Here is a 13,117-nt window from a genome sequence, read left to right as displayed (position 1 = left end):
CTTTTATCGTGTGCTCCAGCCAGTCTCTTCCATACTCTTCGGAGGGATCAGTGTCCCCATTGCACAGTTTGGGCTTCACAGCGAGAAGGATTTCACACGCCTTTGATGCCACTGACCGGTCACAGTCACACAGACAAGTCAATAAGGCCGGAAAAAGCCCGACTCATTCACATGTAACCAGAGCGTCGGAGATGGAACCTGAGCTTCTGCTAGATGGCAGCCCTATAGTGTAAGGGCACGTTAGGGACGGTCCCATCTCCAATGTTTGGGACATATAGGAATGTGCCAGGTCCAATGCGTTCACCTTCACCTCCCAATCCAAGTCACTGCACGTCATCTCCAAAATCTGGGACAGCACGGTGTCCGAGTCTTGGAGTTTTTGCATGCGACCATTCCTTAGCAAGTCATTAAACATCTTTACCACCGCCCTCCTGGGGAAACCTTTCATTCCATGGGGCACCAGAGCCTGTAGGAAGGACACAATTATTGATTATTAACCTTCCATAGCATATCATCCCGCACCACAGCGGAGACACTTGAGGGCACATAGAGGCGGGTTATCATCACTTGTGCCTTCTCCTTTGCTACAGCTCGAAGTATCGGCAATGCTGATGAGAATACTGGGCCCAGCGATCACTTGGCTGGATATGGAAACGTGGAGAGGAAAAACGAGGATGATGACAGGGATTACAGCAGCACCCCACGTGCAGATGGCGGTGCCTAGAAAATCTAGTACATCTGCCTCATTTTGGAGAGGTGCACTGCTGACATGAAGGATTGATAATCTCTCCCTGAGAGAGAGAAAGAGAGAGATAAAGTGAAAGAGAGAGAATGAGAAAGAAGGAGATAGAGAGAAAGAAAGGGAGAAAGAGAGAAAGAGAGACAAAGAGACATAAAGAGAGAGAGAGAGAAGAGAGATAAAGAAAGAGAGAAGGAGAGAGATAGATATAAAGTAAGAAAAAGAGAAAGCAAGGGAAAGAGAGGGAGAGAGAAATAGAAAGGAAGAAAGAGTAAGAGTGAGAGAAATATTTAGAGAAAAAAGAAGAGAGAAAGAAAGAGAGGAGAGCGAAGAGAGAAAGGAGAGAAGGAAATAATGAAAGAGAGGAGAGAGAAATAGAGATTAAGAAAGAGGGAGAGAGAGAGAGAAAGAAGAAGAGAGGGGAGACTGCTCTATATACTGTACACTCTGGTCTATAAATTGTACACACTGCTGTATATACTTTACACACTGCTCTATATACTGTACACACTGCTGTATGTACTGTACACACTGGCTCTATATACTGTGCACACTGCTGTATATACTGTACACTCTGCTCTATATACTGTGTACTCTGCTGTATATACTGTACACTCTGCTGTATATACTGTACCCTCTCCTCTAGTATCAGTGACACTTATTACACTGCTGATCTGGGCTGTGCAGATGTAATGTTGTGCACTATATATACTATGTACAGCTGTGTTCTCTGTGTAGACGCTGGATTTTGTGTCTCCGCTTTTCTCCCAATATTCCCCTTTTACACAATAGTGGGGGTCACATAAATCCATTAATATTTCAGTTTTCTCCCCGGAGATGTTTATGTGTTTGGTTGGGGAGTCGCAGTGTGCAGCTGTCGCCTCATCAGAGCTCTTCGCACCATGACAGGCCGCAGCGGTCACAGCTTCACACTGGGTAAGACACGATATCAGGCAGGTGATTGCAATCAGCCACCGATGTGGATCATCTACTGGTGTGGAACACGTGTCCCCCCAATCCTCTGCACATACGGGGTACAGTGACACCACAGGTCAGGGAGGTGGCAGTCAGCGGAGGCCGTCGCCTGTGTTACCCTTCTGGGTTGTCAGCAGCTCCAGCTCGTCCCCACATCGTACAATCAGCTTCCTGTGCGATAGACATAGGAGTAAAGATCCCTGTGATGGTGACAGGAGCCGGGAATAGGAGGAACGAGCTCCCGCAGCAGATTTATCTCCCCGGATACACAGTGAGGTGCAGATCGGGAGGACGGCGGCGATGATCCCGGGATTTCCTCTCCGCTCTTTCCCGGCATCTCTGCTAGTGACGGCTACAAATGGCCGGTGGAGATGTTGGAGAAGGGGAGGCGACGGAGGAATCGCGCTCTGCTGTCCGGTGTTAGCCGGTAAAGGGCTTTTATCCCGGGCAGGGAAGCACAAGGGGAGAGCGGAGCTTCACTCGGACTCAGCTGGGAGGGGGCGGGGCCTGTGTCCAGTGTCAGCCAATAGAAGCTCAGGACGGTGCTGCTCAGCAGCCAATCAGTGCGCAGTAAGCCTGTACATATAACAGGCGCCTCCAGCTCCGGCCTCAGTGTTTTCCTTCCTATCAGGAAATATTTTCATTTTGCGTCAGCAGCACATGATGGCAGAGACCGCGCCAGCCGCCGCTCCCCCTCCCGCAGAACCGGCCGCCAAATCCAAGAAGCAGCCGAAGAAATCTGCTGCCAAGAAGAGCAATAAACCCTCCGGCCCCAGCGTCTCCGAGCTGATCGTGAAAGCCGTGTCCGCCTCCAAGGAGCGCAGCGGGGTGTCTCTGGCCGCCCTGAAGAAGGCTCTGTCTGCTGGAGGATACGATGTAGAGAAGAACAACAGCCGCCTGAAGCTGGCCGTCAAGGCTCTGGTCACCAAGGGCGCCCTCCTCCAGGTGAAAGGCAGCGGCGCCTCCGGGTCCTTCAAGCTGAACAAGAAGCAGGAGACGAAGGACAAAGTGGCCAAGACGAAGCCAGCAGCTGCGGCCAAACCTAAGAAACCCGCTGCTGCCAAGAAAGCCGCCAAATCTCCGAAGAAGCCCAAGAAGGCTCCGACTGCGGCCAAGAAGAGCCCGAAAAAGGCCAAGAAGCCCGCAGCGGCCAAGAAAGCGGCCAAGAGCCCCAAGAAGCCGAAAGCCGCTCCCAAGCCCAAGAAGGTGACGAAGAGTCCGGCTAAGAAGGCTGCGAAAGCCAAGAAGCCCGCGGCTAAGAAATAAGCTGCAGCCCCTGTTCTGTTACCACAAAGGCTCTTATAAGAGCCACCACCTCCTCCCCGCAGAGCTGTATGATCAGTGCCACCACCTCCTCCCCGCAGAGCTGTATGATCAGTGCCACCACCTCCTCCCCGCAGAGCTGTATGATCAGTGCCACCACTTCCTCCCCGCAGAGCTGTATCATCAGTGCCACCACCTCCTCCCCGCAGAGCTGTATGATCAGTGCCACCTCCTCCTCCCCGCAGAGCTGTATGATCAGAGCCACCACCTCCTCCCCGCAGAGCTGTATGATCAGTGCCACCACCTCCTCCCCGCAGAGCTGTATGATCAGTGCCACCACCTCCTCCCCGCAGAGCTGTATGATCAGTGCCACCACCTCCTCCCCGCAGAGCTGTATGATCAGTGCCACCACCTCCTCCCTGCAGAGCTGTATGATCAGAGAAATCACCTCCTCCCCGCACAGCTGTATGATCAGTACCACCACCTCCTCCCTGCAGAGCTGTATGATCAGAGAAATCACCTCCTCCCCGCAGAGCTGTATGATCAGTGCCACCACCTCCTCCCCGCAGAGCTGTATGATCAGTGCCACCACCTCCTCCCCGCAGAGCTGTATGATCAGTGCCACCTCCTCCTCCCCGCAGAGCTGTATGATCAGTGCCACCACCTCCTCCCCGCAGAGCTGTATGATCAGTGCCACCACCTCCTCCCCGCAGAGCTGTATGATCAGTGCCACCACCTCCTCCCCGCAGAGCTGTATGATCAGTGCCACCACCTCCTCCCCGCAGAGCTGTATGATCAGTGCCACCACCTCCTCCCCGCAGAGCTGTATGATCAGAGAAATCACCTCCTCCCCGCACAGCTGTATGATCAGTACCACCACCTCCTCCCCGCAGAGCTGTATGATCAGAGCCACCACCTCCTCCCCGCAGAGCTGTATGATCAGTACCACCACCTCCTCCCCGCAGAGCTGTATGATCAGTGCCACCACCTCCTCCCCGCAGAGCTGTATGATCAGTGCCACCTCCTCCTCCCCGCAGAGCTGTATGATCAGAGCCACCACCTCCTCCCCGCAGAGCTGTATGATCAGTGCCACCACCTCCTCCCCGCAGAGCTGTATGATCAGTGCCACCACCTCCTCCCCGCAGAGCTGTATGATCAGTGCCACCTCCTCCTCCCCGCAGAGCTGTATGATCAGAGCCACCACCTCCTCCCCGCAGAGCTGTATGATCAGTGCCACCACCTCCTCCCCGCAGAGCTGTATGATCAGTGCCACCACCTCCTCCCCGCAGAGCTGTATGATCAGTGCCACCACCTCCTCCCCGCAGAGCTGTATGATCAGTGCCACCACCTCCTCCCTGCAGAGCTGTATGATCAGAGAAATCACCTCCTCCCCGCACAGCTGTATGATCAGTACCACCACCTCCTCCCTGCAGAGCTGTATGATCAGAGAAATCACCTCCTCCCCGCAGAGCTGTATGATCAGTGCCACCACCTCCTCCCCGCAGAGCTGTATGATCAGTGCCACCACCTCCTCCCCGCAGAGCTGTATGATCAGTGCCACCTCCTCCTCCCCGCAGAGCTGTATGATCAGTGCCACCACCTCCTCCCCGCAGAGCTGTATGATCAGTGCCACCACCTCCTCCCCGCAGAGCTGTATGATCAGTGCCACCACCTCCTCCCCGCAGAGCTGTATGATCAGTGCCACCACCTCCTCCCCGCAGAGCTGTATGATCAGTGCCACCACCTCCTCCCCGCAGAGCTGTATGATCAGAGAAATCACCTCCTCCCCGCACAGCTGTATGATCAGTACCACCACCTCCTCCCCGCAGAGCTGTATGATCAGAGCCACCACCTCCTCCCCGCAGAGCTGTATGATCAGTACCACCACCTCCTCCCCGCAGAGCTGTATGATCAGTGCCACCACCTCCTCCCCGCAGAGCTGCATGATCAGAGCCACCACCTCCTCTCCGCAGAGCTGTATGATCAGAGCCACCACCTCCTCCCTGCAGAGCTGTATGATCAGAGAAATCACCTCCTCCCCGGAGAGCCGTATGATCAGTGCCACCACCTTCTCCCCGCAGAGCTGTATGATCAGAGCCACCACATTCTCCCCGCAGAGCTGTAGGATCAGAGCCATCACCTCCTCCCCGCAGAGCTGTATGATCAGTGCCACCACCCTCTCCCCGCAGAGCTGTATGATCAGAGCCACCACCTACTCCCCTCAGACCTGTATGATCAGAGCCATAACCTCCTCCTCCCTGCAGAGCTGTATGATCAGAGAAATCACCTCCTCCCCGGAGAGCTGTATGATCAGTGCCAACACCTTCTCCCCGCAGAGCTGTATGATCAGTGCCACCACCTCCTCCCTGCAGAGCTGTATGATCAGTGCCACCACCTCCTCCCCGCAGAGCTGTATGATCAGTGCCACCACCTCCTCCCCGCAGAGCTGTATGATCAGAGCCACCTCCTCCTCCCCGCAGAGCTGTATGATCAGTGCCACCACCTCCTCCCCGCAGAGCTGTATGATCAGTGCCACCTCCTCCTCCCCGCAGAGCTGTATGATCAGAGCCACCACCTCCTCCCCGCAGAGCTGTATGATCAGAGACACCACCTCCTCCCTGCAGAGCTGTATGATCAGAGAAATCACCTCCTCCCCGCACAGCTGTATGATCAGTACCACCACCTCCTCCCCGCAGAGCTGTATGATCAGTGCCACCTCCTCCTCCCCGCAGAGCTGTATGATCAGAGCCACCACCTCCTCCCCGCAGAGCTGTATGATCAGAGACACCACCTCCTCCCTGCAGAGCTGTATGATCAGAGAAATCACCTCCTCCCCGCACAGCTGTATGATCAGTACCACCACCTCCTCCCCGCAGAGCTGTATGATCAGAGCCACCACCTCCTCCCCGCAGAGCTGTATGATCAGTACCACCACCTCCTCCCCGCAGAGCTGTATGATCAGTGCCACCACCTCCTCCCCGCAGAGCTGCATGATCAGAGCCACCACCTCCTCTCCGCAGAGCTGTATGATCAGAGCCACCACCTCCTCCCTGCAGAGCTGTATGATCAGAGAAATCACCTCCTCCCCGGAGAGCCGTATGATCAGTGCCACCACCTTCTCCCCGCAGAGCTGTATGATCAGAGCCACCACATTCTCCCCGCAGAGTTGTAGGATCAGAGCCATCACCTCCTCCCCGCAGAGCTGTATGATCAGTGCCACCACCCTCTCCCCGCAGAGCTGTATGATCAGAGCCACCACCTACTCCCCTCAGACCTGTATGATCAGATCCATAACCTCCTCCTCCCTGCAGAGCTGTATGATCAGAGAAATCACCTCCTCCCCGGAGAGCTGTATGATCAGTGCCAACACCTTCTCCCCGCAGAGCTGTATGATCAGTGCCACCACCTCCTCCCTGCAGAGCTGTATGATCAGTGCCACCACCTCCTCCCCGCAGAGCTGTACGATCAGTGCCACCACCTCGTCCCCGCAGAGCTGTATGATCAGTGCCACCACCTCCTCCCCGCAGAGCTGTATGATCAGTGCCACCACCTCCTCCCCGCAGAGCTGTATGATCAGTGCCACCACCTCCTCCCCGCAGAGCTGTATGATCAGTGCCACCACCTCCTCCCTGCAGAGCTGTATGATCAGAGAAATCACCTCCTCCCCGCACAGCTGTATGATCAGTGCCACCACCTCCTCCCCGCAGAGCTGTATGATCAGTGCCACCTCCTCCTCCCCGCAGAGCTGTATGATCAGTGCCACCACCTCCTCCCCGCAGAGCTGTATGATCAGTGCCACCACCTCCTCCCCGCAGAGCTGTATCATCAGTGCCACCACCTACTCCTCCCTGCAGAGCTGTATGATCAGAGAAATCACCTCCACCCCGCAGAGCTGTATGATCAGTGCCACCACCTCCTCCCCGCAGAGCTGTATCATCAGTGCCACCACCTACTCCTCCCTGCAGAGCTGTATGATCAGAGAAATCACCTCCTCCCCGCAGAGCTGTATGATCAGTGCCACCACCTCCACCCCGCAGAGCTGTATGATCAGTGCCACCACCTTCTCCCCCGCAGAGCTGTATGATCAGAGCCACCACTTCCTCCCCGCAGAGCTGTATAATCAGTGCCACCACCTCCACCCCGCAGAGCTGTATGATCAGAGAAATCACCTCCACCCCGCAGAGCTGTATGATCAGAGCCACCACCTCCTCCCCGCAGAGCTGTATGACCAGAGCCACCACCCTCTCCCCGCAGAGCTGTATAATCAGTGCCACCACCTCCTCCCCGCAGAGCTGTATGATCAGTGCCACCACCTCCTCCCCGCAGAGCTGTATGATCAGTGCCACCACCTCCTCCCCGCAGAGCTGTATGATCAGTGCCACCTCCTCCTCCCCGCAGAGCTGTATGATCAGAGAAATCACCTCCACCCCGCAGAGCTGTATGATCAGTGCCACCACCTCCTCCCCGCAGAGCTGTATCATCAGTGCCACCACCTACTCCTCCCTGCAGAGCTGTATGATCAGAGAAATCACCTCCACCCCGCAGAGCTGTATGATCAGTGCCACCACCTTCTCCCCCGCAGAGCTGTATGATCAGAGCCACCACTTCCTCCCCGCAGAGCTGTATAATCAGTGCCACCACCTCCACCCCGCAGAGCTGTATGATCAGAGAAATCACCTCCACCCCGCAGAGCTGTATGATCAGAGCCACCACCTCCTCCCCGCAGAGCTGTATGATCAGAGCCACCACCCTCTCCCCGCAGAGCTGTATAATCAGTGCCACCACCTCCTCCCCGCAGAGCTGTATGATCAGTGCCACCACCTCCTCCCCGCAGAGCTGTATGATCAGTGCCACCACCTCCTCCCCGCAGAGCTGTATGATCAGAGCCACCACCTCCTCCCTGCAGAGCTGTATGATCAGAGAAATCACCTCCTCCCCGCACAGCTGTATGATCAGTACCACCACCTCCTCCCCGCAGAGCAGCATGATCAGAGCCACCACCTCCTCCCCGCAGAGCTGTATGATCAGTGCCACCACCTCCTCCCCGCAGAGCTGTATGATCAGTGCCACCTCCTCCTCCCCGCAGAGCTGTATGATCAGAGAAATCACCTCCACCCCGCAGAGCTGTATGATCAGAGCCAGCTCCTCCTCCCCGCAGAGCTGTATGATCAGTGCCACCACCTCCTCCCCGCAGAGCTGTATGATCAGTGCCACCACCTCCTCCCCGCAGAGCTGTATGATCAGTGCCACCACCTCCTCCCCGCAGAGCTGTATGATCAGTGCCACCTCCTCCTCCCCGCAGAGCTGTATGATCAGAGCCACCACCTCCTCCCCGCAGAGCTGTATGATCAGAGCCACCACCTCCTCCCTGCAGAGCTGTATGATCAGAGAAATCACCTCCTCCCCGCACAGCTGTATGATCAGTACCACCACCTCCTCCCCGCAGAGCTGTATGATCAGAGCCACCACCTCCTCCCCGCAGAGCTGTATGATCAGAGCCACCACCTCCTCCCCGCAGAGCTGTATGATCAGTGCCACCACCTCCTCCCCGCAGAGCTGTATGATCAGTGCCACCACCTCCTCCCCGCAGAGCTGTATGATCAGTGCCACCACCTCCTCCCCGCAGAGCTGTATGATCAGTGCCACCACCTCCTCCCTGCAGAGCTGTATGATCAGAGCCACCACATTCTCCCCGCAGAGCTGTAGGATCAGAGCCATCACCTCCTCCCCGCAGAGCTGTATGATCAGTGCCACCACCCTCTCCCCGCAGAGCTGTATGATCAGAGCCACCACCTACTCCCCTCAGACCTGTATGATCAGAGCCATAACCTCCTCCTCCCTGCAGAGCTGTATGATCAGAGAAATCACCTCCTCCCCGGAGAGCTGTATGATCAGTGCCAACACCTTCTCCCCGCAGAGCTGTATGATCAGTGCCACCACCTCCTCCCTGCAGAGCTGTATGATCAGTGCCACCACCTCCTCCCCGCAGAGCTGTACGATCAGTGCCACCACCTCCTCCCCGCAGAGCTGTATGATCAGTGCCACCACCTCCTCCCCGCAGAGCTGTATGATCAGTGCCACCACCTCCTCCCCGCAGAGCTGTATGATCAGTGCCACCTCCTCCTCCCCGCAGAGCTGTATGATCAGTGCCACCACCTCCTCCCCGCAGAGCTGTATCATCAGTGCCACCACCTACTCCTCCCTGCAGAGCTGTATGATCAGAGAAATCACCTCCACCCCGCAGAGCTGTATGATCAGTGCCACCACCTTCTCCCCCGCAGAGCTGTATGATCAGTGCCACCACCTCCTCCCCGCAGAGCTGTATGATCAGTTTTCCTACTTGTAATGTTTTTAATATAACTGATGCTGGGCGCAGTCTCAGGATGGGGGGTTGGTGTGATCTGACGATAATGCGGGAGCTGCACTGTACAGCGCTATACACGGGGACATTTCAACGCAGATACATCAGCTGCTCCAGCAGCGGCAAATGAGTGATCTGAGGACAGACGCATCACGGAAGAGGCGGGGACTTCAGGGGGCGGGGTTACTGGGCGGGAATAAAACAATGACTGGTCAAACAAATCAACCCTTATTGGCCTCTTTTTTCATGAAAGAACCAGTGGAGCGCAGGGGGCGTGTTTCCCAGAGACCAATGAGGACGCGCACCGGAGCATAAATACCCTGCTCCCGCCGCTCCTCTCATCACATCTGTGCCCGCCACGTCTATACGGAGCCATGGCAAGAACAAAGCAGACCGCTCGTAAATCCACCGGAGGGAAAGCTCCCCGCAAGCAGCTGGCCACAAAGGCCGCCAGGAAGAGCGCTCCCGCCACTGGTGGAGTGAAGAAGCCGCATCGTTACCGGCCAGGAACAGTCGCTCTCCGTGAGATCCGCCGCTATCAGAAATCCACCGAGCTGCTGATCCGTAAGCTTCCCTTCCAGCGCCTGGTGAGGGAGATCGCCCAGGACTTCAAGACCGATCTGCGTTTCCAGAGTTCGGCCGTCATGGCCCTGCAGGAGGCCAGCGAGGCTTATCTGGTGGGGTTGTTCGAGGACACCAACCTGTGCGCCATCCACGCCAAGAGGGTCACCATCATGCCCAAAGACATCCAGCTGGCCCGCCGGATCCGTGGGGAGAGAGCTTAGATCTGCCCCGGCTGCGACCACAACACAAAGGCTCTTTTCAGAGCCACCAAATCCTCCCACAAATGAGCCGAGTCCTGAACGGTCTCTCTTCTGCGCGTATTCTCCATATACGGAGCGCGGTCAGGAAAGGTAATAGCCGGCTGCTGTGTCCGATATTGTAGGTGATCCGCGATATTCCAGTTACCGCTCCGCGCATCCTTTATTCTCACCAAGTCCAAAAGTGCGACATCAATTACATGACTGACGTTTTATAAGGACAGGGTAAAGTGTGCGCTGTGCACAGCCCGGGTCTTTGGTGGTGGAGGCGCGGTTTCTGTACAGCGCAGACGTAAATGGGGTCCTAGTGCCGCCTCTGCAGTCTTGCGGCTTTAGGTTGTAATTATCATATATTTGAGTTTTCTCATCTTATCTGTGGCTGGTGCCGCCGGGGGTCTGGTTACATACAGCTCCCTGCTCTGCAGTGACCGGTAATGGCCACCAGTCGGGCACCACGTGTAATGATGAGTGACTGCCGGGGATCAGATGAGTTATCTGTAGATCAGTGTCCTTAAAATGTATTTTTTATTCTACTTTATAACAAGCTGGAAAATAACAACCGAAACTACAATGGAAGTAAAAATCAAAATAACCAACAGATCTAAGCGACGCTGAGATGAGAAGAATAGAGAAGCGGGAAAAGAAGAGCACAATAAGTGGAAAATTCAAAATCTCCAACCGTTCTGTGCTCAACCAATCAGACGAAAGGGAGGAGATAGGAGCTAATTGCAAAATTTCTACTAGCAATCTCCCCCGGATACGCGTCGGAACAGGTGAATATGCATGGCTCACCCTCCCCCGTCATACTCACCCTCCTGGCAGCGTCTCTGCAAGTCCCTGCTTCTCCGATGGTCTCTGGTGCCGGCAACTTGTTCCTGTGTTCGTCATGGTACCGCTCATTAAAGTAATGAATATGCGCTCCACGCCTGTGGGAGTGGAGCCACGTATGTATTCATTACTTTGTTTAGTGGTCACGTGGTACCACTCATTACAGGAAGAGATGCAGGCGCCAGAGACTATCTGAGAAGCAGAGACCGCGCCAGTATGAGGTGAGTATGATGTGCCAGCCGCCGACCCCCTGGTACAATGACTCCAGTATAAGACGAGAGGGGCACTTTCAGCCTAAAAAAAATGGCTGCAAATCTCAGATTATACTCGAATGTATAAGGTAAATGCCTCTGGCACTATAGAGGGCGATGTAGTAAGGATTATTTTTCAGTTACACTGGTGTTTAACCCTCTTGCTGCCTGTACAGTTTTTACATTAAAGCAATGAATTAAAAAAAAACACCAACAAACTAATTTGTACTTTACAATTATGAGCAGGTTCCTGTAATTTTGCATTAAAGCATGATATTTTATATATAAAAAAAATGCATAAAAATGTCTTTCTGGGTTGTAATTGGTACATGAGGTAACGGCATAAATGAAGTACCATCATCTGGTGATTAAATGATGGGAAATCTCTTCTAATTTCACTTGCTTCTTTCGTCCTTCCAAATCTCCATTTATGGAAGTTCTTCATCAGAAAATGAACAAATGTCTATCATTGCATTACGCTGAGGTTGGGACGCTCTGGGGGTATCACATCCACAGGAAGGATATAATGGAACTAGAGAGAGTACAAAGGAGGCCAACAAAATTAATAAAGGGAATGGGAGAACTACAATACCCAGATAGGTTAGCGAAATTAGGATTATTTAGTCTAGAAAAAAGACGGGGCGATCTAATAACCATGTATAAGTATATAAGGGGACAATACAAATATCTGTTTATACCAAGGAAGGTGACGGGCACAAGGGGGCATTCTTTGCGTCTGGAAGAGAGAAGGTTTTTCCACCAACATAGAAGAGGATTCTTTACTGTTAGGGCAGTGAGAATCTGGAATTGCTTGCCTGAGGAGGTGGTGATGGCGAACTCAGTCGAGGGGTTCAAGAGAGGCCTGGATGTCTTCCTGGAGCAGAACAATATTGTATCATACAATTATTAGGTTCTGTAGAAGGACGTAGATCTGGGGATTTATTATGATGGAATATAGGCTGAACTGGAAGGACAAATGTATTTTTTCGGCCTTACTAACTATGTTACTATGTTACTATGTTACATTGTATAGGGGATAACTGTGGGTGCATCAAAGTGTGTGTGTGTGTGTGTGTGGGGGGGGGGGGACTTAGGGCATCATACTGTTTGGGGAGTTACTGGGGGTATTATACCCCCACACAGTAACTGTGGGGACATCCTGCTGTGTGGGTATCTTACTGTGTAGGAGGCATCATACTGTGTGGAGGGTAACTGGGGGCATCATCTGTTGTGGAAGATATGATCCACCATGATCTGGAACAGTAATGACAATATTTAGGATACCCTCAATCATAAGGGAAGGAAATTACACATAATAGAAGCTGGAAAGATAATTGCAGAAACTGAGCAATGAGCGGGAAAATCAAACTTCCCTACAGTTTAGTATTTAGCCAATCAGCAGAGAAAGGGAGGAGCTAATGTAGATTCTGTAAGCCCCGTCCCGGAAGTGCGTCATCTCTGCAGTTCTCTCTCTGGTCCATTCTCCCTCCATATAAAGGTGCAGTCCCTGAGGCTCAGGAATCAGTTTTTGCTCATTAACTGCAGAAAATGTCTGGTCGCGGCAAAGGAGGAAAAGGTCTCGGGAAGGGCGGCGCCAAACGGCACAGGAAGGTGCTCCGTGATAACATCCAGGGCATCACCAAGCCTGCCATCCGCCGTCTAGCTCGCAGAGGAGGCGTCAAGCGCATCTCCGGCCTCATCTATGAGGAGACTCGCGGTGTCCTGAAAGTCTTCCTGGAGAACGTGATCCGTGACGCCGTCACCTACACCGAGCACGCCAAGAGGAAGACCGTCACCGCCATGGACGTGGTGTACGCGCTCAAGCGCCAGGGCCGCACTCTCTACGGCTTCGGAGGTTAATTGTGTTCTCTTCTGTCTT

At 54.1% G+C, this 13,117-nt stretch overlaps 2 protein-coding genes across 2 annotated transcripts; both read left to right on the top strand.

Moving 5' to 3' along the window:
- Nucleotides 1-2,331: 2,331 nt before the first annotated feature.
- On the top strand, nucleotides 2,332-2,980 carry LOC138653704 (histone H1C-like). Its single transcript, XM_069743312.1, has one exon. It carries the CDS (start codon nucleotides 2,375-2,377, stop codon nucleotides 2,978-2,980), a length of 606 nt encoding a protein of 201 aa, XP_069599413.1. The 5' UTR covers nucleotides 2,332-2,374.
- Nucleotides 2,981-9,682: 6,702 nt separating this feature from the next.
- On the top strand, nucleotides 9,683-10,172 carry LOC138653724 (histone H3). The gene has a single exon (XM_069743339.1). The coding sequence runs from the start codon at nucleotides 9,713-9,715 to the stop codon at nucleotides 10,121-10,123; it is 411 nt and encodes a 136-aa protein (XP_069599440.1). The 5' UTR covers nucleotides 9,683-9,712; the 3' UTR covers nucleotides 10,124-10,172.
- Nucleotides 10,173-13,117: the final 2,945 nt, after the last annotated feature.

Source organism: Ranitomeya imitator, unplaced genomic scaffold, assembly GCF_032444005.1.
Source record: "Ranitomeya imitator isolate aRanImi1 unplaced genomic scaffold, aRanImi1.pri SCAFFOLD_325, whole genome shotgun sequence".
Classification (NCBI taxonomy): Eukaryota; Metazoa; Chordata; class Amphibia; order Anura; family Dendrobatidae; genus Ranitomeya; species Ranitomeya imitator.
The sequence above is the reverse complement of the archived record's forward strand: the minus strand, read 5'-3'. Positions and strand labels throughout refer to the sequence as shown.

Coding starts and splice junctions, on each gene's coding strand:
- LOC138653724 (XM_069743339.1), top strand. CDS start 9,713: ATGGCAAGAACAAAGCAGACCGCTCGTAAATCCACCGGAGGGAAAGCT.
- LOC138653704 (XM_069743312.1), top strand. CDS start 2,375: ATGATGGCAGAGACCGCGCCAGCCGCCGCTCCCCCTCCCGCAGAACCG.